The 24903-nt window shown below is 47.0% G+C and overlaps 3 protein-coding genes across 5 annotated transcripts in view; 2 read left to right on the plus strand and 1 right to left on the minus strand.

Annotated features, from left to right (window-relative positions):
- LOC143767747 (uncharacterized) overlaps nucleotides 1–24903 on the plus strand; it is a 336680-nt gene that overhangs the window by 251349 nt on the left and 60428 nt on the right. The gene's annotated exons all lie outside the window — the stretch shown is intronic.
- Nucleotides 1–24903, plus strand: part of LOC143767730 (uncharacterized) — a 598000-nt gene that overhangs the window by 189939 nt on the left and 383158 nt on the right. The gene's annotated exons all lie outside the window — the stretch shown is intronic.
- The window catches only part of LOC143767733 (uncharacterized), an 87810-nt gene that overhangs the window by 43072 nt on the left and 19835 nt on the right, over nucleotides 1–24903 (minus strand). For both annotated transcript variants that reach the window (XM_077256230.1, XM_077256228.1), the window contains exons 2-5: nucleotides 4999–5148; nucleotides 4695–4874; nucleotides 4489–4612; nucleotides 4314–4411 (exon numbers count right to left, since the gene is read on the minus strand). In XM_077256230.1, the coding sequence (XP_077112345.1) occupies nucleotides 4314–4411; nucleotides 4489–4612; nucleotides 4695–4874; nucleotides 4999–5148 (552 nt within the window). The remainder of the gene's footprint in view (nucleotides 1–4313; nucleotides 4412–4488; nucleotides 4613–4694; nucleotides 4875–4998; nucleotides 5149–24903) is intronic.

The following is a 24903-nucleotide window of genomic DNA, read 5'->3' on the forward strand; positions in this document are numbered from 1 at the left end:
AAAACTCATAGAAAAAAAACAATGCACTTGTCAGATCCCAGGGCTACTGACAGGCCAGACCTATATTGGTTTAGGTGGCAGTGCGGCATTAAAGCGCTATAAACCAAAGACTTTTGCTTTCACTGACATAAATCTTTTCTTAGGGAACCGATGAAACCCAAAAGAGTAATACTGAGGAGATTTTGGCTGATCCAAGTGAACTTTCCAGCTCTCCAAAAATGTTACATACGAATGAAGGAGATTTGGATGCTAATGCTAGTGATATGGAGGTTTTCCCTGAAAGCAAGTTGATGGTACACTTGGATGAACCAGAAAAAACAACTGCAGCTACAGAAGAATATAGAGGAGACGGAGATGAATGGGATGTACCTGCACATACAGACGTTGTCAAAATTATCGTATGTACTCGAGTATAAGCCGAGATTTGCAGCCTATTTTATTAGGCCGAAAGTGCCCTTCTCGGCTTATACTCGAGTCATTATCCCAGGGGGTCAACGGGGGAGGGGGAGTGGTAGATGTCACATCATACTTACCTCCTCCCGATGCGGTCTCTGCATGTCCCTGCTTCTCAGATGGTCTCCGGCGCCCGCAGCTCTTCCTGTGTTCACCTGTCAAGTGGTACTGCTCATTAAAGTAATGAATATGGACGCACCTCCACTCCCATAGGCGTGGAGCGCATATTCGTTACTTTAATGAGCGGTACCATGTGACGGCTGAACACAGGAGCAAGCTGCCGGAGCGCAATGGAGACCATCGGAGAAGCAGGGACGTGCAGACCGCGCCAGGAGGGGGTGAGTATGACGAGGGAGGGTGAGCCACGCGATATTCACCTGTCCCCGTTCCACCCCCGGGCTCTGTCTTCCGCGTCCTCTGGTTGTGATGTTCAGGTCAGAGGGCGCTATGACGTCTTTAGTGCGCGCCCTCAGCCTGAAGTCACTGCAGAGCCCCGGAAGACACAGCTATGTGCGGCGGTGGTACGGGGACAGGTGAATATCGCAAGTGCCAAGGGCCTGAGCCAGCGATGACTCCGGCACCTGGCCCTCATAGCGCGCCGGTGTCCCTGCCTGATCAGGATGAGAGGTGAGTATGTCATTTTTTTTTTTTTTTAATCACAGCAGCAGCATATGGGGCATATTATTCTATGGAGCATCTCATGGGGCCATCATTAACCTTTTATGCAGCATAATATGGGTCATATTTGCTGCTGTATTTCCACCCTAGGCTTATATTCAAGTCACTAAGTTTTCCCAGTTTTTTTGTGGCACAAATAGGGGTCTCGGCTTATACTCGGGTCGGCTTTTTCTCGAGTATATACGGTAAATGCAAGTCATGTAAAAATTGCTTTCTCTGCTGTCACCGATTACTCATGAAGTACAATGTCTATTCAGCTGCCTATGAGAATCTGTCTGTGGCATATGAGTACTTACTGACTCCATCTTTCTCACAAGTTGCATGTGAAAGAGCATTCAGCAAGCTTAAACTCATAAAGACAAGACTGCGGGTTACAATGGGACAAGACCTGCTTGATGCCTTTATGATCATGTCTGTGGAGCGAGATCTCTTGGAACTAGTTCAATTTCAAGATGTGCTGGAAATTATTTGTGAAAGTTCACCTCTGATGAGATCTTTGCTAACTGTATGAGAATTCTCAGCGTTTAAAGCACCACTCTAGCGATTTGTTTTTCTTCAGTGCTGGAGTGGTGCTATAAATGTAAGTCTCCTGCTCCCTGCTTTATACTCACCCTCCGCCATCATCTGCTTCCAGTGTTGCTCCCATTGGGCTCCTTTGGGACCTTCCGGCCGCTCCAGTGTTTCATGGAGTGCATCGGAGGTCATAACTCAATATATTTCTGAGAGCCTGCATTAAACTCACCCTCTGCCATCATCATCTATTTCCAGTGTTGCTCCCATTGGGCTCCTTTGGGACCTTCCGGCCCCTCCAGTGTTTCATGGAGTGTATCGGAGGTCACAACTCAATACATTTCTGAGAGCCTCACTCTGGCACCGTTCTGGCTCTCATAGAGATACATTGGGAGCTTGTGACATAACTGGCCAGTCAGACATTATGGGCACAAGATGGCGCCGCAGGACTGGCGCACTGCTGAAAAAGGATGGAGCCACTACAGGGTGAAAATAAGACAGGGGGCTTACATTTAAAGTGCTACTCCATAGCTGAAAAAAATGCTGGAATGGTGCTTTAAAGAGATACCTGTTATAGCTCCTGTCATGCCTTTTTGTATGTTTTTTTTTTCTTCCCCAAAATAAAAATATGAGGCTGAAATATCGGCTGGTTGCATAGGCACTACTACAACCACTACCGATAATTTAGTAAAATTAGTATTAGCATGTACTGACGGTGGTAGTATAGCGTGCCGAGGGTTCAGAGAGCTGGACCAGCAGCAAGGCAGGATTTGTGCTGATATCAATGTTATTGTATGCTGTGGACCCCTTGCTGACACGCTGATGTGAAGCAAATGAGAGAAATAAATTTGTTAATTGAGTACTTACTTGCGTTATCGGTGGTGATACAATAACATAGCATTTTTTCTATTGATAAGTATTTATTGTTCCTCAACCATTTTTATGAAATGGGTTGCTAGAAGGTGTACCTCTGTGGCACATGTGCTATACTCAAGTGCTACTACAGGAGACCCAAGCCTTAAGATGGGCCCCGGCCCACGTCACAGTGGGCCACTGCATTGTGCTTGCCCCCAGGCTAAAATTTGCCAGACAGCCCCAGGCCCCTGATGCACCTAAACAATGGAAACCCCCCACAATTGACACCATTTTGGAAACTAGACCCCTTTGGGACCTTATCTAGACGTGTATTGAGCACCTTGAACCCCCAGGTGCTTCACAGACGTTTATAACATTAAGCTGTAAAAAATTTTAAAAAATCAAATTTTTCCCACAAAAAAATCTTTTATAGCTACAAATTTCATATTTTCACAAGGGCAAAAGGAGAAAATGGACACAAAAGTTTGCTTTTCAATTTCTCCTGAGTTCATTGATACCCCCATATGTGGTCGAAAACTACTTTTGAGGCACAGTGCAAAGCTTAGAAGGGAAGTAGCACCATATTACAGTGCAGATGTACACCCCATAAGGGACCCCATTTTGGAAATTATAACCCTTTGGGAATTTATCTACAGATGTAATGATGATTTTGACTCCATGGGCGTTTTCCAGAAACAGGCAGCAGTGGATGTTGAGGAGTGAAAATTGCAAAAAGCTGTTATAGTGACCAGTACGCTGTAGTGACCATTACACTGTAGTGACCAGTACATTATGCCCAGCTCATGCTTCTGGAGACACGCACCTGTAAATTAGGCAGGCTGTCATCACTACAGAAATGCCAAACATGTGGGTGCTAAATGTTGCTTAGGCACACTGGAGCTCAGAAGGGAGGGGGCATTTGGATTTGGGAGCGGAAAATTTGCTGATTTTCTTTTGGCTGGTAAGGAGCCATTTTGATTTCCAGAGCCTTTGTGCTACCAGTAATGTGGAAGCCCCCTATATTTCCGTTGACAGATCTGAGTGGGGACTTGCTTTTTTTGTGGATTGAGTGATCTGATCTGACACCTAGCACTGTTGAGTATCAGATCAGCGATCTGTCAGGCAGTGAAGGAGGCTTCAAAGGTCTTGCTTTAAGCAGGCGCTGACAAGCCACCTCCCTGCAGGACCCGGAAGGACCCCGCAGCCATCTTGGTGCGGGGGGTCTTAATGGAGACCCTCAGGACAATGCTATCACATCGCATTGTTCGGAGGGAAGCACGCAGGGAGCCCCCTCCCTGTGCGATGCTTCTCTATGCCGCTGTCACTACTGACAGCAGCATCAGAGGGGTTAAACGCCGACGATCGGTGATAGCACTGATCGTGGGCATTGCTGCTGGGTGTCAGCTGTCACATACAGCTGACATCCACACGCAATCACCGCGGACCTCACCGTGAGGCCGCGGTAATCGTGGCGCCGTACTAGTACTGCTCTGGGCACAATCGCACCTCCCGCAGAGCTGTACTAGTACGGCGCATGTCGCGAAGGGGTTGGACTTGGGAATGTTTATCTTGCTAAAAGAAGGCCAAGCGGAGACTTATTATCGGTCTACAAATATTTGAATGGATGTCACTGTGTAGAGGGATCATCCTTATTCTCATTTGCACATGGAAACACGAGAAGCAATTGAATACAACTGAAACTATGATTCTAAGTATAAAACAAATAATACTGGTGGATAAAACAAGACTGGACACAAGACCTTCACAGCCGTCTACACATCATAGGGCAGATCTCATGACACCTTCTCTCCATCTACCTGATGATCCTGAGGAACTCTGGGATCTTCTTGTTTACAGTCCTGTGGAAGAAGAAAACGGGGACATCTCTCTGGTGTTGTCCTCTTAATGGATAGATCTGGAGGAAGCACATACAAGGACTGAATTAATTATTTACATACAGAAAATTATAGGCCATGTGTATTTAGTCTTTACCTGATGATGTGAGGGGCTGGGGATTCTCCATCACAACGTCCTTATACAGATCTTTGTGTCCTTCTAAATACTCCCACTCCTCCATGGAGAAATAGACGGCGACATCCTGACACCTTATAGAAATCTGACACATACAATGATACCATCATCCCCCGATCCCTTCATAACGTTACTGTATAATGTCCCAGCATTCCCAGCAGTGTCACCTCTCCAGTCAGCAGCTCAATCATCTTGTTGGTGAGTTCTAGGATCTTCTGGTCATTGATGTCCTCATGTACAGGGGGGTGAGGTTGAGGCCCCGTGATAGGGCTCAAGGGTCTTCCCCATCTCTCAGACACAGAGTCCTGACAGTGATCACTAGAGGTCTTCTTCACTACTGTGCAATCCTGGTTAAGGAGAGACACATTAATAAATCTCACTACAGACATTTCCAGAGTCCTCACCTCTCCAGTTCTGTCTGTCTGTTATTCCCATAGATAAGAATTATGTGACATCATCAGAATCTCTCACCTCTCCAGCAAGCCGGAAGAGGATCTCTAGGGTGAGGTGTAATATCCTCTCCGCCATCTTGTCTCTGTCCATATCAATCCTTGATGGGCAAATCAGGAAAATTCTCCTATATAGAAGATCTTCACTGAGAGGATCCGATATTGTAGAGACCTGAATGAGAAGAAGATGAGCCGATGTAACATCATAAAAATCCTGTGTAATAATACAATTACTGGAGATAATAAGGGAAACATTTGAGATTTATTATTTTACAGTATTTAGTTTTCTTCTTTACATCTACTAATAAAACCTATATATTTAGGCCACAGACAACAAGCAGTTTCTTCCTCGGAGTCGGCAGCTGAATACGTTTCTCATAGACTCATCTTCCATAATGCTAATTCTCGTCTCATTTCCCGTCCCTGGAATCGGCATTAGCAATACTGCAGGAGATATTCATTACACGGGACAGGAGAAATAACTACTTCATGATGAGGAAGACATCTTCATCTTCTACTGCGGCTCTAGAAACATATTTGTCCAGAGTCCGTCACTGACTCCATCCCCACCGGCCGTCTATATGAAGGTTTCCCGTCTTCCCCGCACTGTAATCTTCTATCACGTTAGATCTCAGGTCTGATTCACACACAGAAGTTTGAGGCTTTTATAAAAGATTTTTTGTTTCCACATATCTGGCAACCATCCAATATCCCTGAGGGTCTGACTTGCAGACCACCCTAACATCTTGGCATTCCTGGGTGGGCTAGCCGAAACAGAAGACCCTCCAATATCTGGAACCTGGCAGCAAATGGACCTGACGGTCAGAGGGAAGCACAGACAACATCACCGGTGAAGGTAAGAACCTTAGCTTCTTACAATCTCTCTGTGTCTCCATCTGTCTCACAGTCTGCAGACCGGATTCTAGGTATGCTATAGTCGAGTCTTCTTACATGGCCAGCTCATATTGTTTGGCAAAGAACCGTAGAATATCCTAAGTGATACTTACAAGGCATATTGGATTGGCAAATTTTACATGCTGCTAGCCCTGTTATATGTTCTGTTATATGTCTAGCATATGACTGAAGAGTCAATGAGTGTGTGAGTCAACCTTGAGGAGACGTCCTCTTGGGGAGTGATAGAGATACGGTATAAAAAGCCAATCGAATCGGGATAGGGCCCCTGCAGTTCCCTCCGGTGACTCCTTGGGGCACCTTGGGTCAGGGGTCAGTCTGTCTGTATCTATCTGTCCTGCCTTCTATGTACGCACAAGATGCCCCCCCCCCCCAGATGGTGCCAGTAGATCGGGAGAGAATTTTGATCACATTAATCTGCCTGCTGCTAGCTAGTTTTGTTCTCTGGTTAATATATAGGGTTTCTGTGTATGCCATATTAAATCTGAAGGAGGAGCCCTTGTCAGACTTGGAGGCCTGAGTGGGATTAGTGAAGTGACGCTGCGGCGGTCACAAGGGCCAAATCACTAATCATTGTCCCTGGGGGTCCACACACCTACAAACTGTAACGAAAGTTTAGGTACGGCAAGGAGTAGCAAAAGTAGAGGGGACTTACGTGTTAGCACACCAGCACTGTGACGTAAGTGTAGGTTACTAAGTTGCTACTAGTTAGAGGCCGTGAGAGGTGGGCACACAATAGAGGCTACACATTAGGAGAACAGTGAGACATTAGCAAGAAAAACCAGAGAACACAGAAGAGAGAGAGAGCAGGCAGCAATGGGAAATATAGATAGCAAAGAGCACGGGGAGGGGTGCAGCGCCCATGAGATAGTGAAGAAAAGGAAAGGTAAAGTTGCTGTAAAGGATTCCAGTAAGTTGTTAAAAGGTTTAGGGATGAAGAGTGACCTGCTAGATTCTTCCCTTTGGGACTCAGCTCTAGCAGGGAGTATGGGATGGATTACGGATAATAAGTTATTAATACAAGCAAGGACTTGGGCAGATGTAGCAAAGGAGTTAAAAAGAGAAGGAGGTTGGGTTAAGGTAGAAACACTGCAAGGGATGAGATTCAGACAGAAAGCAAAAATGCCTCCGCCATATCAACCCCATCTCACGGCTCCTGCTCTGCCAGGTCCGGAAGAATGGATGTGTGTGTGTGGACAGCAAAACCCCGACTGGCGTAAACAAAGTTCTGCCTGCGGGAGGCCGAGACCCTACGGGGCAACAGGACTTTATCCTGTCATCCACACTCACACTACGACACAAGAACCTGGGTACAATGTGACAGTAAAACCAGAAGAAGGTTCAGTCACACCAGACGATGGAGAGTATCAACCTACCACTCTCCAGACTATGGACGCAACTGGCACTGCCACAGCAACATCCACCCCCAGACGTCCAACTGCACCCATGACTGTAACAACGGTCTCCCTTTACAAACCATGGAGCCCAAAAGACCACATGACACTGGTCAAGGATGCCCCAGACCCATATGACTTACCCATGGCCTTCTATAGATGGATGGTAGGACTGAATAATACCTACACATGTATGTGGGCAGACTTAGAGTCCATCTTAAGGGGGAAAATTGGGGACGCAAGAATGGAGTCAGTTCTGGAGGCAATAAAAAGGGCAGGGAGATCATATCATTTAGAACGGGAGTTGGGAGTGCAGTATGTCAGAACTGTAAATTCGGGGTTACACTTCCTACAGGGTCTACATACATGGTGCCAGGCAAAGGTGGGGGAATCCACAATTTCTCTACTAGACATAGTACAAGGTCCTAATGACACAATAGAACTCTTCTGGAGGAACTTGAAACTGAGACACACAGATTTAGGTTATGAAAACATGGGAGAAGCGGGTAGGAAGCTTTTCCATGGGGCGTTTATGGCAGGGCTTAAACCACAGCTTAGGGAGAAGGTCTAGGCAGCTAAGCCCGACTGGAAAACATGCCAAATAGAGGAGTTGGTGCGGGTGGCAAAAGGGGTGGAACTAGATCAGAAGACAAAGCCAATACAGATACATTATGCTTCCAATGACGTTCAGAGGCACAGGACAAATTCTGCCAGAAGGGATCAACGACATATTGAGTGCTATAACTGTGGGAAAAGGGGGCAAATCAGCCGTCAGTGCAGGGCACCCAGAAAAGAGACAGCCCAAAACAGACGCTCCAACACAAAACCCACAATAGGAAACAGGCAACCCTGTAGCCATCTACCCTCTTAGGGCACACTCACACCCAAGCCCACAAGGGGTAGTCCCAGTACATCTCCCAGATGGTAGAAAAATCCCATTCCTGGTGGATACGGGGGCAGCCAAAACAGTAGAACATGTCAAATCATCAGACATGTCAGACGATACCCCCTACACTCAAGGTTTTGAGGAACTAATCCAAGAATGCAAATTGATTAAACCACTTCCCCTTCGCTTAGTTGACCACACATGTCTCACAAGGCTACTGATCAGTGACAAGTCACCTGTCAATTTGCTAGGTTCTGACGTACTACAAGCAATACATGCACATATCATGTACGAACCTGACGGTACAGTTAAGTTGACAGCTGGTATTCCAGAATCCACACTGTGTAAAGTACTGGCGTGCCTGCATGTGTCAGACTCCCTCTCCCAGCCTGAAGGCTTTGAGACACTAGCACAGGTCCCAGACGTGCTATCGGCAAAGTCCAAAACTGATATCGGACATATGCCTGTTCCTCCGGTAATGATTAACTTGAAGCCAGGAGCAAAGCCACCTCAAGTTAGACAGTACCCTTTAAGTGCTGCTCAGGAAGAAGCAATAGGGAAGAATATCACAGATCTAATTGCTTCTGGGACCATAAAACCTACAAAGTCTGTAGCAAACACTCCCTTATTTCCAGTAAAGAAGAACGGTAGGAAAGGGGAGCCGGTCACGTACAGAATGGTCCATGACCTTAGGGCCATAAATGCAGTCACTGAATTGCTCACACCAGTGGTACCAAACCCACATACAATTATGTCACAGATCCCGACAACTGCAGCTTGCTTCACCTGCATTGACCTCGCAAATGCTTACTTCTCTGTGCCTCTACACCAGGACTGTCAATATTTTTTTGCTTTCACTTTCAGGGGCCAGCAGTATACTTGGATGGTGTTACCGCAGGGGGCTCACAACTCTCCAACCTTGTATATGGCTGCATTGCAACTTGTTTTGCAGGAATGGGTCATTCCACATGCTGAGGTAGTCCTACTCCAGTATGTGGATGACCTGCTCTTTTGTGCCCCAAATAGAGATGTATGCTGTGAAGCTACAATCTCACTGCTCTTACACCTTGCTTTCAAAGGGTGTAAAGCTTCGAGAGAAAAGTTAGGCCATGTTCACATTTTGCGGGTTTTACCCTATGAGAACCGCAATCCGCTGTGCACATGATGCGGGAAAAAGCGTGCAGAAACGCAGCGGTTTACATTCCGCAGCATGTCACTTCTTTGTGCAGAATCGCTGTGATTCTGCACACATAGGAATGCATTGATCCGCTTACTTCCCGCATGGGGCTGTGCCCACGATGCGGGAAGTAAGCGGATAATGTGCAGATGGTACCCGGGGTGGAGGAGAGGAGACTCTCCTCCAGGCCCTGGGAACCATATTAGTGTAAAAAAAAAAGAATAAAAATAAAAAATAATGATATACTCACCTCTCAGCGCTGCACGCGGCCGTCCGGTCTCAGGGTTGCTGTGCGAGCAGGACCTGCGGTGACGTCGCGGTCACATGACCGTGATGATGCCGTGGTCACATGACCGTGACGTCACGAAGGTCCTTCTCGCACAGGATCTTTTGGAACCGGACCGCAGCACCGAGGAGATCGGGACGTCAGAGGGTGAGTATATAACCATTTTTTATTATTTTTAACATTACTATTGATGCTGCATATTGCTGCATATGCAGCATCAATAGTATAGGAGTAAACCCGCAGCGGAAACCGCAAAACTAACCGCGATAAATCTGCAGGGATAACCGCAGCGGTTTTGCCTTGCAGATTTATCAAAATCCGCTGCGGGAGAACCCACAGAGGACCCCGCAAAGTGTGCACATAGCCTTACAGTTTTGTCAACTAAAGGTTGTATTTCTGGGACATTGCATATCACAGGGAGCACGCCACCTGACAGAGGACAGGAAAAGGGCAATTCAACTGCTAACGCCTCCCACAGGGATTCAACATCTGCGCACTTTCTTGGGGTTAGCATCGTATTGTAGGCCTTGGGTTCGCTCTGCATCCATTCTCATGCAGCCACTCTATGATTGCCTACCCACACAACCTTTCCACCTCAGTCAGGAAGCATTAGACAGTTTTTACTCACTCAAACTGGCAATTGTCTCTGCTCCAGCCCTAGGTACCCCAGACTATGCAAAACTTTTCCTTCTGTATTGCACAGAAATGCAGGGACATGCTACAGGGGTCATAGCCCAGAAACATGGCCAACAGAACAGGCCTGTTGCATACTACTCTGCCCGGTTAGATCCTGTTGCCAGAGGAGCCCCATCATGTGTTTGAGCAGTAGCAGCCGTCTCACTTCTGCTAGGCAAGGCATCAGAGATTGTGCTTGACTACCAAGTAACTATCTACACTCCACATGACCTACACAGCATACTCAGCCAGGTCCAACCTAAACACATTGCTGTAGCCAGACATCTCAGACTTCTATGTGCACTCTTAATGCTTCGCAATGTCACCTTAAAAAGATGCATGACTTTGAACCCAGCTACTCTAATTCCAATTGATGTAGTGGATTCAAAGGGAGGGAAGAGGAGGCAGGCCAAGGAAAACCACTGTTTTTGCAAAATTTTACAGAAGAAGAACTATTTGATGCATACTATGAACATGACTGTATAGCCCTTATGGCTCAAGAAACTGCAGGGTTTTCACATGTTTCTGATGTACCTCTCACTAATCCAGATGTTGAGCTTTTTGTAGATGGTTCAAAGAGCATCGGTGAGGATGGCCGGTTCTACACTGGGTATGCAGTGGTCACACAGCATGAGGTAGTAAAAGCAGAACCACTCCCTCCTCATATGTCTGCACAAGAGGCAGAGCTGACAGCACTCATTGAAGTGCTTAAAGGGGCTGAAGGTAAACGGTACACCATTTACACAGACTCCAGGAACAGTTTTGAAGTCGCACATGACTACGGCCCCCCATGGAGGGCAAGAGACTTTCTTACATCAACAGGTACTCCTATTAAGCATGGGCACCTCATCAAGCAGCTAATGGATGCACTACTACTTCCAAAAGAGGTTGCCATAGTTAAGGTAAAGGCACACACCAGGCTTGCGACCGACGAAGCACGAGGCAATGACAAGGAGGACCGAGCAGCCAGGGAAGCTGCAAGGAAGCCATGGCAACACGAAACCCTTGAGGTCCCCCCCTTGATTATGGTAAGCACTGAGTATAACCAGTTGGACTTAAGTATCTTACAGGCTCTGACTTGGCAAGCCACCGGGGAAGAGAAAAAGGTCTGGTCAAAAGCTGGAGCTCGGGAGCATGAAGGTTTGTGGAAGGTGGGACAGTGGGTGTGTCTGCCAAGATCTCTGTATCCTGCAATGACCCAAGCGGCCCACGGTCCAACGCACCTGTCTAAGAATGCCATGTGTCGCGCCTGGTTTCACAATGGTTGCTACTAGGTTTACACAGGCATGTCTCACATGTGCACAACACAATCCAGGTACTGTAGTAAAAGTACCACAAAAACACACACCTAAGCCCCTCTACCCGTTTCAACGACTGCAAATTGACTTCATACAACTTCCCAAGGTAGGAACGTATGAATATTGTCTTGTGTGTGTCGACCTCTTCTTAGGGTGGCCGGAAGCTTTCTCCTTGCCAAAAGCTACTGCACGAGCTACTGCAAAGAAATTGATTTTTTCTACAGATTCGGACTGCCTGAAACCATAGAATCTGACAGAGGTACCCACTTCACTGGAGAGATAATGCAAAATGTTATGCAAATGTTAGGGATCACACAGGCATTTCATACCCCCTACAGACCACAAGCTAGCGGCAAGGTCGCTAAATGGTACACTTAAGCCAAAGATCCAGAAAGCGAGTGAGGAATTGGGGAAACCTTGGACAGAGTGTTTACCCTTGGCTCTGTTCTCCATCAGGAACACGCCTAACAGAAAGACAAAGGTGTCCCCTTTTGAGGTTTTGTTCGGGTCAGCACCAAGACTAGGCCTGTACTTCCCACAGACACTGCAGCTTCAGTGTGACAGCCTCTCCAGCTATGTCCAGGGCCTTCAGAAGAGGCTCTAACTCGTGCATAAACAAGTGTTTGATTCTATTCCAGACCCAGAGAGCCGAGAGGGAACCCATTCTCTCCAGCCTGGAGATTGGGTGGTGGTCAAGAGCCACACATGGAAACCACTGGAGCCGAGGTCTATTCCTGGTTTTTTCTACACCCAGGTGACCATCTAACACGTGTATGGACCATGTCTAACACTCTGCTTCAATACAGCTCTGGCACCAGTAACTGCTCAATTACCTCCCCTCTCAGCTTGGTGATCAGATATATCATCTCCCCATTCATGGCAAAGTATGCGTATCGGGTGTCAATTCCCATCTCTTGAGCTACACCATTAAATACAGTCACATTATCAAATGCCCCTTTTAGAGTTAAATCCCTGAGCTGGGCAGTTCCAAAGTTTCCCTCGGACACTCCAGCTCAGGAATGTTGGCCTCTGGGGATGCTTGCCTCATCCTTATCGCCAACAAGCACACAAAATGCAAACCTGTCAGCTGTGGACTGCGATGAGGTTTCTTTAGGAGCAACCTGGCTGTTGTCCAGACAATCAGATGTCCTCCCTTTCCCCCATAAGTCCCAAAATAATACAAAGTCCCGACCCATTATAATAGGGTGCAATAGGTCCTTGACTTCGTCCACCTCATGGGACAAAGTTTGTGTTTATGACTACTTGGGCCACAGCGTAGTCCTTATTGTCGCCATGGATACATTGGACGCCCACCCTCTTTTCAGGAATCAGCCAATGGGGAATTGTGGCCCTCACTAGGGTTACCAAATTCCCTGAGTTCAACAGACCAGTCATTTTTACCACGTTTACTGTCACATGGCATGCCTGCGGTCCCTCACCTGGTTGAGCGACAGCACTACAGGTGGGATATGCAAAATATGAGCAGTGCCATCCTATGCTGCAGTCCATTTCTCAGTGGTCATGGGGAAATGGGTGGCTATGTGACCTGGGGTATGACACCTCCAACAAATTACATTATTGGATGGGGCCTTTGACAATAAATCAGATGTCTCCCGGGCTCTTGGATGTCCCCCACATACTGCTCTAGTTTCCTTCATTTGAGTGAAAGACCCCCTTTGAGAAGCCTGATATTGGGACCCCTTGTTTCCCCAAGGAACTCCTGACTGCCTGGTATCTCTACACCAGACTCGCTAGGTCATCGGCATTACGGAGATCTCCCTGGAGAACCCAGGATTGCACCGACCTTGGTAGGGAGTGTATTATCCTGTCCATGATAACCTTTTCCACCATCTGTGCTGACGAAGGAGTATTTAGGTTGCAACTATTTTTGGACCAGGTATAGAGATCAAACATTTGGGACCGGGGAGGTTTGTCACTGCGATAGCCCCACTGATGCTCCCGTTGCGCTGTGAATGTCAGAGTCACTCCTAAGCGTGCCAATATCTCAGCTTTTAACTTATTGTACTCTTTTCATCCTACAACACTAAAGGTACCTTCACACTAAGCGACTTTACAACGATAACGATAGCGATCCGTGACGTTGCAGCGTCCTGGATAGCGATATCGTTGTGTTTGACACGCAGCAGCGATCTGGATCCTGCTGTGATATCGCTGGTCGTTGCTGAAAGTTCAGAACTTTATTTGGTCGTCAGATCGGCGTGTATCGTTGTGTTTGACAGCAAAAGCAACGATGCCAGCGATGTTTTACAATGGTAACCAGGGTAAATATCGGGTTACTAAGCGCAGGGCCGCGCTTAGTAACCCGATATTTACCCTGGTTACCATTGTAAAAGTAAAAAAAAAAACAGTACATACTCACCCTCTGATGTCTGTCACGTCCCCCGGCGTCCGTGCTGCTGCTCAGAGCTTCCTGCACTGAATGTGTCAGTGCCGGCCGGAAAGCAAAGCACAGCGGTGACGTCACCGCTCTGCTGTTAGGGCCGGCGCTCACACAGTGCAGGGAAGCGGACGCCGGGGGACGCGAATGTAAGTATGTAGTGTTTGTTTTTATACATTTACACTGGTAACCAGGGTAAACATCGGGTTACTAAGCGCGGCCCTGCGCTTAGCAACCCGATGTTTACCCTGGTTACCCGGGGACTTCGGCATCGTTGGTCGCTGGAGAGCTGTCTGTGTGACAGCTCTCCAGCGACCAAACAGCGACGCTGCAGCGATCGGCATCGTTGTCGATATCGCTGCAGCGTCGCTTAGTGTGAAGGTACCCTAAGTCACAATAAACCTTCTGTGGTTCCCCTGTTAAGTATGGTGCCAGGACCTCCACCCACTGCTCGGGAGTCGGGAGGCAATTTTTCCCACTCCGCCACCCTTTCAATCACTGTCAGGCACACCTTGATGTCATCACCCGGGGTCATCTTTTGCAATGCTCTTCTTGCTGTCTTCCTCATGTGAGAGACATCACCTGGATTTGGGGTTGGTACAGTTGCCCTGCCACGGATTGCCTCAGCTAGGAGTTCCATGTGTTGACTGTGCTGCTCCTGCATCTGCTGCTGCTGTTGTTGATGCTGCCATATCTGTTGCTGCTGAAGATTAGCCTGCACCAGTTGCTTTATTAGCTCCTCAAAGTTGTCGGCTTTTGCTCCTGCAGTTGCTTTTACCCAGGACATGCGGTATCTGTGAGGCAGTCACACTGCCCCTTGGGATTCGTGCCTGTGTTTCTATCACCAGTTGTACAGGTTTGTACTCACTCGGCTGCATTTGAGGTAGACACAGGAAGCGTTATTGCTGTGTAAGAAGGTTTCTGGATGCAGTAACGAACAGGTGGCAAAGCAAGAGTTAACACTATTGGTTTACTGGACATGGGTATACTCCACACAGGGAGAGGAGGAGTTAACAGGGGTATAACAAAGGAAGGCAAGGGAACCATTACGGGTATGGAGGGGTTAAAGCAACAGTTCTTTAGGGTTAACTTATTAGTCCGATGGCTTCCTGATTGAAGAGTCCACGATAAAAACTGTTGCGCTAACGCTGACAGCGCATGATCAATCCTATGTGGTCCTGGAGGCAGCGATGATCCGGGTCCCGATAGTGATATTCGGTCCATGATGTCCGCGACGAGGTCCAGGGTCCTGGGCCTGCTGTGGCAGGCGAGGCGATGTCTCTGCAACAGTCTGAGCCCAATTGGGCTCGACGAGGATATGCTGGGAGAGACGAGCACAGTGTATAGTGAGTCTCCCGGCCCTCCACTTGCAGTGAGCGTTCAACACCAACCCAGCCCGATGCGAGCCAATGGGCCAAAAGCACCAGTACTGGCATGGTCACGGGGGAGCATGGGCGAGAGTCTGCACTGCACCCAGGCTCAGGAGATGGAGCCTCGACGCGCTGCTGCTGCTCACCCTATCTTCCCACCAAGTCTGACCGCTTCTGTGTGAGCTCTCTGCTTCTTAGCTTAGCCACGCCCCCTGCTGTACAGTGCAAAGGTCGGTCCCGATCTATATGTCTTCTCCTGGACAACAAAGGAGATCAAGAAATACAACCTAACATCAGAAGTGTATCGGAGAAAGTTCCGGAACCTACAACGTGGATCCACTGACAGCTATGCGGATGTTGGGGGCACCTTGAGATCCACATTCCACCAATGAATCAGGGGACTTTCTGCTAACAGCTTTGAGGACTTATTGGATTTTATGGTCAAGGATCAATTTCTTCACATATGCCCCACGGATGTACGACAATTTGTGTGTGATCGGGAGCCACAAACTGCGGATCAGGCTGCAAAGATTGTGATATGTGGCTAACAGGATGCCTGAGGTGCGGAAGCCATTGGGATTCAGCTGGAAGAGAGGTAAGCCATACAGGGAACCTTCTCATTCTGCCGGCCGATCACCAGTGTTGTCCAAGCCCACCTCTTATGGGGTCCCGGGGAATAGACATTCTCTAGGAGATGCACGCCGGTGCTTCTCCTGCAACAAAGTGGGACATGTTAGCGCTCTCTGCCCTGATAGGGAGAAAAGCCCAACCACAACCACAAAGCCGTCTGTGTCCCCACCATCTGTCCTCTTTGTGGCCAGCTCTGATACGAGGGCTAATGAGAACGGTCAATATGTCACTAAATAAGGTCACCATTGGTCTCAGGGACACTGGGGCAGAGGTGACCCTGATGCGTCCAGCCATGATAACCCCTGCAGATATAATTCCAGGAAAGACTATGTCTATAACCAGGGTTGGAGGGGTCAGCCCTGCCGTGCCCATGGCCCATGTGTACCTGGACTGGGGAGCAGGGAAAGGATTGAGAGAAGTGGGAGTATCAGAGGCCATTCCCACCAATGTGTTGCTAGGCACATACCCGGGGAGGATGGTGTCCCACTATATGTCTTCCCTGCAAGTAAATGATATAGAGAAGGTGGAAGTAAGTGACCCACCTGAGATCCCGTGTGAGGAGGGAAAATGTCCCAATGCATAGGACTGTACATATGTGGCAGCTGTGACCTGGAGTCAGGCTGCTGCTCAAACTCAGCCCGAGATTAGAGGATGAGGCTCAGACAGAACTGCCAGAACAGGAGGCCCATACTGTGGCCCCGGAGCCTCCTTACATGGCAGACCCACCAAGGTCCCTGATAACAGACACTGAAGACTCAGCTTCAGACCAGGGCCTGATACTCACACTAGGCCAGGGCCTGCAGACTGACAGTCAGAGCTTCCAGGAGGCCCTGCAGGCAGATGTCAGTCTGGAGGAACTCAGATGTCTTGCAGGCCAACAGCCTGCTGCTTCTGACAAAGAGAGAGTATGCTGGGACCAGGGCAGACTCTATAAAGAGACTCTCCCCACAGACACTACAGAATCTTGGGACTATGAAAGGCGGCTGGTCATTCCTTATCCATTTAGGGAACAATTATTGAGAATTGCCCATGAAATTCCTCTGGCCAGACACCTTGGAATACAAAAGACTAAAGCTCACCTGACACATAACTTCTATTGGCCCAAGATGGGGACAGATATTGCCAATTACTGTCGATCATGTGTAGTTTGTCAGAGAGTTGGAATGTCCGAGAATATACAGAAAGCTCCATTGATACCACTGCCTGTGATCGATGAGCCTTTCCAGCGAGTGGCTGTGGATATCATAGGGCCACTTGCAATCCCTAGCAGCTCTGGCAGGAAGTACATCCTCACAGTGGTGGACTATGCTACATGATACCCAGAAGCTGTGGCACTGTCCTCCATCCGAGCAGACAAAGTGGCGGATGCTTTACTGACTGTCTTCTCTCGTGTGGATTTCCCTAGGGAGATGTTGACCAATCAGGAATCCCAGTTCATGTCCAGATGTCCTGATGGAAAGCCTCTGCGAGAAAAATACAAGTGCAGCATTTTGTGGCCAGTGCCTATCACCCCCAAACCAACGGACTCTGTGAGAATTTTAATGGAACATTAAAACAAATGCTGAAAATGCTGGTGGAGACTGAAGGGAGAGGCTGGGAGCGGCTCCCCCCCATCTGATGTTTGCCTACTGAGAGGTACGCAAGGCGTCTACAGGTTTCTCCCACTTTGAACTGGTTTATGGGAGGAGGGACAGGGGGCCACTTGATTTGATTAAGGACTGTTGGGAGGACGACTCCAAAACTACGGGCATCTCAGTAGTTGAATATGACTGTGACTCAGAGAGAGAATGCAAAAACTGAGCAACCTGGCCCATGAGAACGTGACCCAGGCTCAAATCAACCAGAAGGTCTGGTACAACTGTAATGCCAGACTGATGGCCTACGAGGAGGGGGCAGAAGGTTTGGGTGTTGGTCCCTATGTTACAGAATAAATTACAGGCCGCATGGGAGGGACCATACAATGTACACAAGCGCCTAAATGATGTTAATTATGTGGTGACCCTAGATGAGCATGCAAAGCGTCAGAAAGTATTTCATATAAATATGTTGAAGGTTCATCATGACAGGCAGACCTGTGTCTTACCTGTCTGTAGCCTGCCTGAAGAGGGGGAGGCTGATCTGTTACTAGATGTGTGGGCTGGGACTCAGTACATGGAGTCCCTGGAGTTAGCAGAGTTTAACCCTGACCTATCCCATAGTCAGAGGTCTGAGCTGATGGGGGTGCTCAGCGAGTTCACTGAAGTCTTCATAGGGGAGCCTGGGAGGACGCTGTTGTGAATTCCATTCTTGGGCTCCCTCCGGTGGTTGTAAATGGCACTTTTGTGAATTCTGCCCTTGGGCTCCCTCCGGTGGTTTTAAGTGGAACTGCTGCTCCTTGGGTTTTGCATTAGCAGCTGCTTCCACTGATCGTCTCTCCTGGCTCTGTTATTTAGCCTGGCTCTGGTCTTCAGCCAGTGCCAGCTGTCAATGTTTCTTGGTTGGATTCAGATCTCTCCTTGGATTTCTCTGATGGCCTGTCCATTTCAGCAAAGATAAGTCCTTGCTTGTTCTTTTGGTTGTCCATTTGCTGTGGACCTAATCGCTCAGCTCATGTTATGTTTTTTCTTGTCCAGCTTGTCAGTATGATATATTCAGCTTAGCTGGAAGCTCTGGGGAAGCAGATTTGCCCTCCACACCGTGAGTCGGTGTGGAGATTATTTTTGTAAACTCTCTGTGGACTTTTAGTTTTTAATACTGACCGCACAGTATCCTTTCCTGTTCTGTCTATCTAGATTAGTAGTGGCCTCCTTTGCTAAAATCTGTTTTCATTTCTGTGTATGTCATTTCCCTCTCCACTCACAGTCAATATTTGTGGGGGGCTATCTTTCCTTTTGGGGATTTTCTCTGTGGCAAGATAGCTTTCTGTTTCCATCTTTAGGGGTAGTTAGTTCTCAGGCTGTGACGAGGTGTCTAGGGAGTGACAGGAACATCCCACGGCTACTTCTAGTGTTGGTGTTAGGATCAGGAACTGCGGTCAGTACAGATACCACCTCCTCAGAGCTCGGCCCATGTTGCTCCTTAACCACCAGGTCATAACAGTACAGCTGGCCAACAATGTGTTGAATGCATCTCAAAAGAGGGGAAAAAAAAGTTCTGAGCCATTTTTTTTTTCTGCAGCCTGTTTTGTCTTTTTTTTCCCCTTAATCTTTGGGTGGTTCAGGATTTTGGCGCTGATATGGAGGTTCAGGGTTTGTTCTCTCGTGTGGATCAACTCGCTGCAAGGGTACACAGTATCCAAGATTATGTTGTTCAGACTCTGGCTTTAGAGCCTAGAATTCCTACTCCTGATTTGTTTTTTGGGGATAGATCTAAATTTTTGAACTTTAAAAATAACTGCAGATTGTTTTTTGCTTTGAGACCCCGTTCCTCTGGTGACCCCATTCAGCAGGTGAAGATTGTCATTTCTCTGCTGCGTGGAGACCCTCAGGATTGGGCATTCTCCCTTGAATCAGGGGATCCTGCATTGCTTAATGTGGACGCATTTTTTCAAGCGCTCGGATTGCTGTATGACGAACCTAATTCTGTGGAATAGGCAGAAAAAACCTTGCTGGCTCTGTGTCAGGGTCAGGAAGCGGCAGAAGTATACTGCCAGAAATTTAGAAAGTGGTATGTGCTCACTAAATGGAATGAGTATGCCCTGGAAGCAATTTTCAGAAAGGGTCTTTCTGAAACCCTTAAAGATGTTACGGTGGGGTTCCCCACGCCTGCTGGTTTGAACGAGTCAATGTCTCTAGCCATTCAGATTGATCGGCGCCTGCGCGAGCGCAAGGTTGTGCACCATATGGCAGTGTCCTCTGAGCAGAGTCCTGAGCCTATGCAATGTGATAGGATTTTGACTAGAGCAGAACAGCAGGAATTCAGACGTCAGAATGGGCTGTTTTTACTGTGGTGATTCTGCTCATGTTATTTCTGATTGCCCTAAGCGTACTAAGAGGGTCTTGTTACTGCTGACATACAATCCCTGTACACCTGTATTGGCCATGATGATGGCCTGGAGGCGGTCCACTTCTTCCTGGATGCTAGCAACTGGGATGGTGCCATTTGTGACCTGGTCATGGAACTTTTGACATTCATACTGACAAAAAACTTCTTTGTGTTCAAGGATGTTTTTTATTTGCAGCAGCGCGGCACTGCCATGGGCGCGGCCTGTGCGCCTTCCTTCGCCAACCTCTTCCTGGGTTTCTGGGAGAGGGAGATTTTTGGCGGGGGGGGGCCGCGGACCGCGGACCATGTGCAGTGCTGGCTGCGCTACATTGATGACCTGTTCATTATATGGCAGGGGCCCGATGACGCTTTGCAGGAATTTATGAATGAATTGAATGAAAACACACTTAACATCAAATTGACTTATCAGATGAGTAAGACCGATGTGGATTTTCTGGACATCAAGATTCAAGTTGACAGTGAACGGTATTTACAAACTGATGTTTACAGAAAATCCACGTCGGTCAACTCTCTACTGCATGCTGATTCGGGTCACCCATACAGTACCATCTCAGCCATCCCAGTTGGTCAGCATCTTAGGATGAAGCGGATCTGCTCCTCCACCACTAAATTTGAAGCTCAGGCAGCGGATTTAAAGGTCAGATTTCAAACAAGGGGATACAGCAATAGGAACATTAAAAAAGGCTACCTGAGGGCCAAGTATACGCCACGTGATGAACTGTTGTGTCCTAGAAATAGGCTTAGCAAAAAAGTGCCCGAGCAACAGGACGTAGTGCACTTCATCTCCACCTTTAATGGAGAGTGGTCCACAATGAGGAGTTGCCTTCAAAGGCATTGGGGCATCTTGAAAAGTGATCCACTTTTCTCTAAGTGCCTTAAGGAATATCTTTCAATGACTGCCAGAAGGAGTAAAAATCTGAGGGATTTATTGGTGTCCAGTCACTACATTCCTAAATCCATTGGATACAATTTTGGATCTACTGGGCCATTGAGGGGGTGCTTCCCTTGTGGAGGCTGCGTCTCATGTCCCAATATCAGTCGTACCACTACTTTTGCCTCTGTTGATAGTGACAAAATATTTACCATCAACTACCATATAACCTGTAATACCATCCAGGTTATATATTATGCCGTATACAGTTGCCCTAAAATATACATTGGATTAACTTCTCGAAGATTGGGCACACGCATACGTGAGCATGTACGCGATATAGTGGCGGCCAAAAAGGAGAAGGATGTAACAAAATTAAAAACAATACCTCGTCACTATAGACAGTTTCACGATTGTGACCCTAAATCCTTCATGGCCCGCAGCATTGATCATGTTCACTGTGGCATTAGAGATGGAGATGTCAAACGTATTTTGGCACAACGTGAATGCCGTTGGATTAATACCCTAGGCACTATGACACCGAAAGGCCTAAATGAGGCACACGGTTTCTCATCCTTTCTCTAAGTATGTAATATGGGGTAATTTTCCCCCATTTTGTCTTTGCCACACACCTATCAGTTTTTAATTTGGTATCTCTGTTCTGTTTTAATGTTTTAGTGCGTTTATGTTTGGTCACACTTATGAGGTCCGGTCTTTTGGAACTTACAAGAGGTTGGAGATTGATTGGAGAATCCTGCCAAGTATATATGAGAAGAAAATATCGACAAACTAAAGTGGACTACTTTATTTACTTAAAAAACAATGTAATCATCTTATCTATATGGACATCTATGGGAATATGCTGTGTGGGTTCATGAGATTAATCATATCTTCAATTTTATTAACATCGACTTATGTTACTATGTCATATATAGAAACCTCTTGTCTTGCTTTACGTCCTTGTGCGGACTCATTATGTTTCTGACCCTTTTTGATTTTCGGTTTTTCTCATGTGTATGCGGATTAAAAAAGTGTTAATTCTGTACTTCATCATATATATAATATATTATGCACTTTATTCACTTATCACTATTGCACGTTATTACGTTTTTTAGCACGAGATAGATATATATACAAATGGTTTCGTGCTCTGCCAGCCCTGCCATATCTCCCTGATAGTGTTTTTCTTCATTGCACTATAGGGATTAGATTACAATCTGGCAGGGGAAACATAGTGCAGAGACGTATTGGTCTACTTTTTTCTTTTTGTTGGGCCTGCGATATACGCATGCGCAACATCCGTAATATGCACTGATACTTTCTGTCATCAATATGTATCTGGTTATTGAGTAAAACCAAATATTAAATATGCACGTGTCACTTTATGCGCAGATATACGGCCGCTATTGTTCCTTGCCTGTTTTCCAGTGGGGATCCCGTGTTGTGTGATGTGGGCGTGGCGCCGACCCGCTCACATGACCGGGATTCTTCTGCTGGAACTGAGGCTTGGGATGTGGTGATGACGTCTCTCTGCGCTTCACACAGGCGCACTTTTCGGCTGTCACATGACCGGATTCGGTCACTATATATGCTGGATTGAGATCCCTGCTAAGCCACGCCCCCTGAGGAAGCGGTGAAGACACAAGACGCGAAACGCGCATTGGGGTAGCATTCCGGGCTCCAGACGGGTCATTTTGGATATTCATGGGTAATTAACCCTTTCACTCTTTGCATTTTATCTTGTACATATTGCGGGGTGTTTGCCTATGATGCACCATATGGTTAGTGCGGTTGTATTATCGCAATACTTAATTTTAGCTGGTATGCATCTATCTTTACTGCACATATGTGGAGATTGGTAACATTCATGGCCGCAATATATGATTCACATTTATCCCGTTCTGTGAGCCTGTAGCACTAGATGCACTTTGATATATAGTCACTTGTTACTGTCATTATACTATATATGATGAAATTTTAAAGTGGAAATTGAAATTTTCAATAAATATTCTAATAGTACTTGTAAGGCCAATTCTGACTCTTGTTTCTCTAATAGCAGCTAATTGTTAATTGAGTCGCCATGTGCTTATAACCTATTGACGTTCATTTCTATATATGTACTAAGAGGGTCGTTAGGTCTGCCACCATTAGTACTGTACAGCCTAAATTTCTCTTGTCTGTTACCCTGATTTGCTCATTATCGTCCTTTTCTGTTATGGCATTTGTGGATTCAGGCGCTTCCCTGAACTTAATGGACTTAGAGTTCGCCAGACGCTGTGGTTTTTCCTTGCAGCCTTTGCAGAGCCCTATTCCCTTAAGGGGGATTGATGCCACACCATTGGCCAAGAATAAACCTCAGTACTGGACACAGTTAACCATGTACATGGCTCCAGCACATCAGGAAGATTGTCGTTTTCTGGTGTTGCATAATTTGCATGATGTTGTTGTGCTGGGTTTTCCATGGTTACAGGTACATAATCCGGTGCTGGATTGGAAATCTATGTCTGTGACTAGTTGGGGTTGTCAAGGGATACATAGTGATGTTCCTTTAATGTCAATTTCCTCTTCCCCCTCTTCTGAAGTTCCTGAGTTTTTGTCGGATTTCCAGGATGTATTTGATGAGCCCAAGCCCAGTTCCCTTCCTCCTCATAGGGACTGCGATTGTGCTACTAACTTGATTCCTGGCTGTAAGTTCCCTAAGGGCCGACTTTTCAATCTGTCTGTGCCAGAGCATGCCGCCATGCGGAGTTATGTTAAGGAGTCTTTGGAGAAGGGGCATATTCGCCCGTCTTCGTCACCGTTGGGAGCGGGATTCTTTTTTGTTGCCAAGAAGGATGGCTGCTTGAGACCCTGTATTGATTATCGCCTTCTCAATAAGATCACGGTCAAATTCCAATACCCTTTGCCTTTGCTTTCTGATTTGTTTGCTCAGATTAAGGGGGCTAGTTGGTTTACTAAGATTGACCTTCAAGGGGCGTATAATCTTGTTCGTATTAAACAGGGTGACGAATGGAAAACAGCATTTAATACGCCCGAAGGCCATTTTGAATACCTTGTGATGCCATTCGGGCTCTCTAATGCTCCATCTGTGTTTCAGTCCTTTATGTATGATATCTTCCAGAATTATCTTGATAAATTCATGATTGTATATTTGGATGATATTTTGATTTTTTCTGATGATTGGGAGTCTCATGTGAAACAGGTCAGGATGGTATTTCAGATCCTTCGTGCAAATGCTTTGTTTGTGAAGGGGTCTAAGTGCCTTTTTGGAGTTCAGAAGGTTTCGTTTTTGGGTTTCATTTTTTCTCCCTCGGCTATAGAAATGGATCCTGTTAAGGTCCAGGCCATTCATGATTGGATTCAACCCACATCTGTGAAGAACCTTCAGAAATTTTTGGGCTTTGCTAATTTTTATCGCCGTTTCATTGCTAACTTTTCCAGTGTGGTTAAGCCCCTGACCGATTTGACGAAGAAAGGCGCTGATGTGACGAATTGGTCCTCTGCGGCTGTTGAAGCCTTTCAGGAGCTTAAACGTCGATTTACTTCTGCCCCTGTGTTGCGTCAGCCGGATGTTTCTCTTCCTTTTCAGGTTGAGGTTGACGCTTCTGAGATTGGGGCAGGGGCCGTTTTGTCTTAGAGAAGTTCTGATGGTTCTTTGATGAAACCGTGTGCCTTCTTCTCCAGAAAGTTTTCGCCTGCGGAGCGTAATTATGATGTCGGCAATCGGGAGTTGTTGGCTATGAAGTGGGCATTCGAGGAGTGGCGACATTGGCTTGAGGGAGCCAAGCATCGCGTTGTGGTCTTGACCGATCATAAGAATCTGATTTACCTCGAGTCTGCCAAGCGGTTGAATCCTAGACAAGCTCGATGGTCCCTGTTTTTCTCCCGTTTTGATTTTGTGGTCTCGTATCTTCTGGGATCTAGGAATGTGAAGGCTTTTTTGCCTGATTCTCCGGGAGTCCTTGAGCCGGTTGGTATTCTTAAGGAGGGAGTGGTTCTTTCTGCCATCTCTCCTGATTTACGGCGGGTGCTTCGGGAGTTTCAGG

This window comes from Ranitomeya variabilis, chromosome 4 (genome assembly GCF_051348905.1).
Source record: "Ranitomeya variabilis isolate aRanVar5 chromosome 4, aRanVar5.hap1, whole genome shotgun sequence".
NCBI lineage: Eukaryota > Metazoa > Chordata > Amphibia > Anura > Dendrobatidae > Ranitomeya > Ranitomeya variabilis.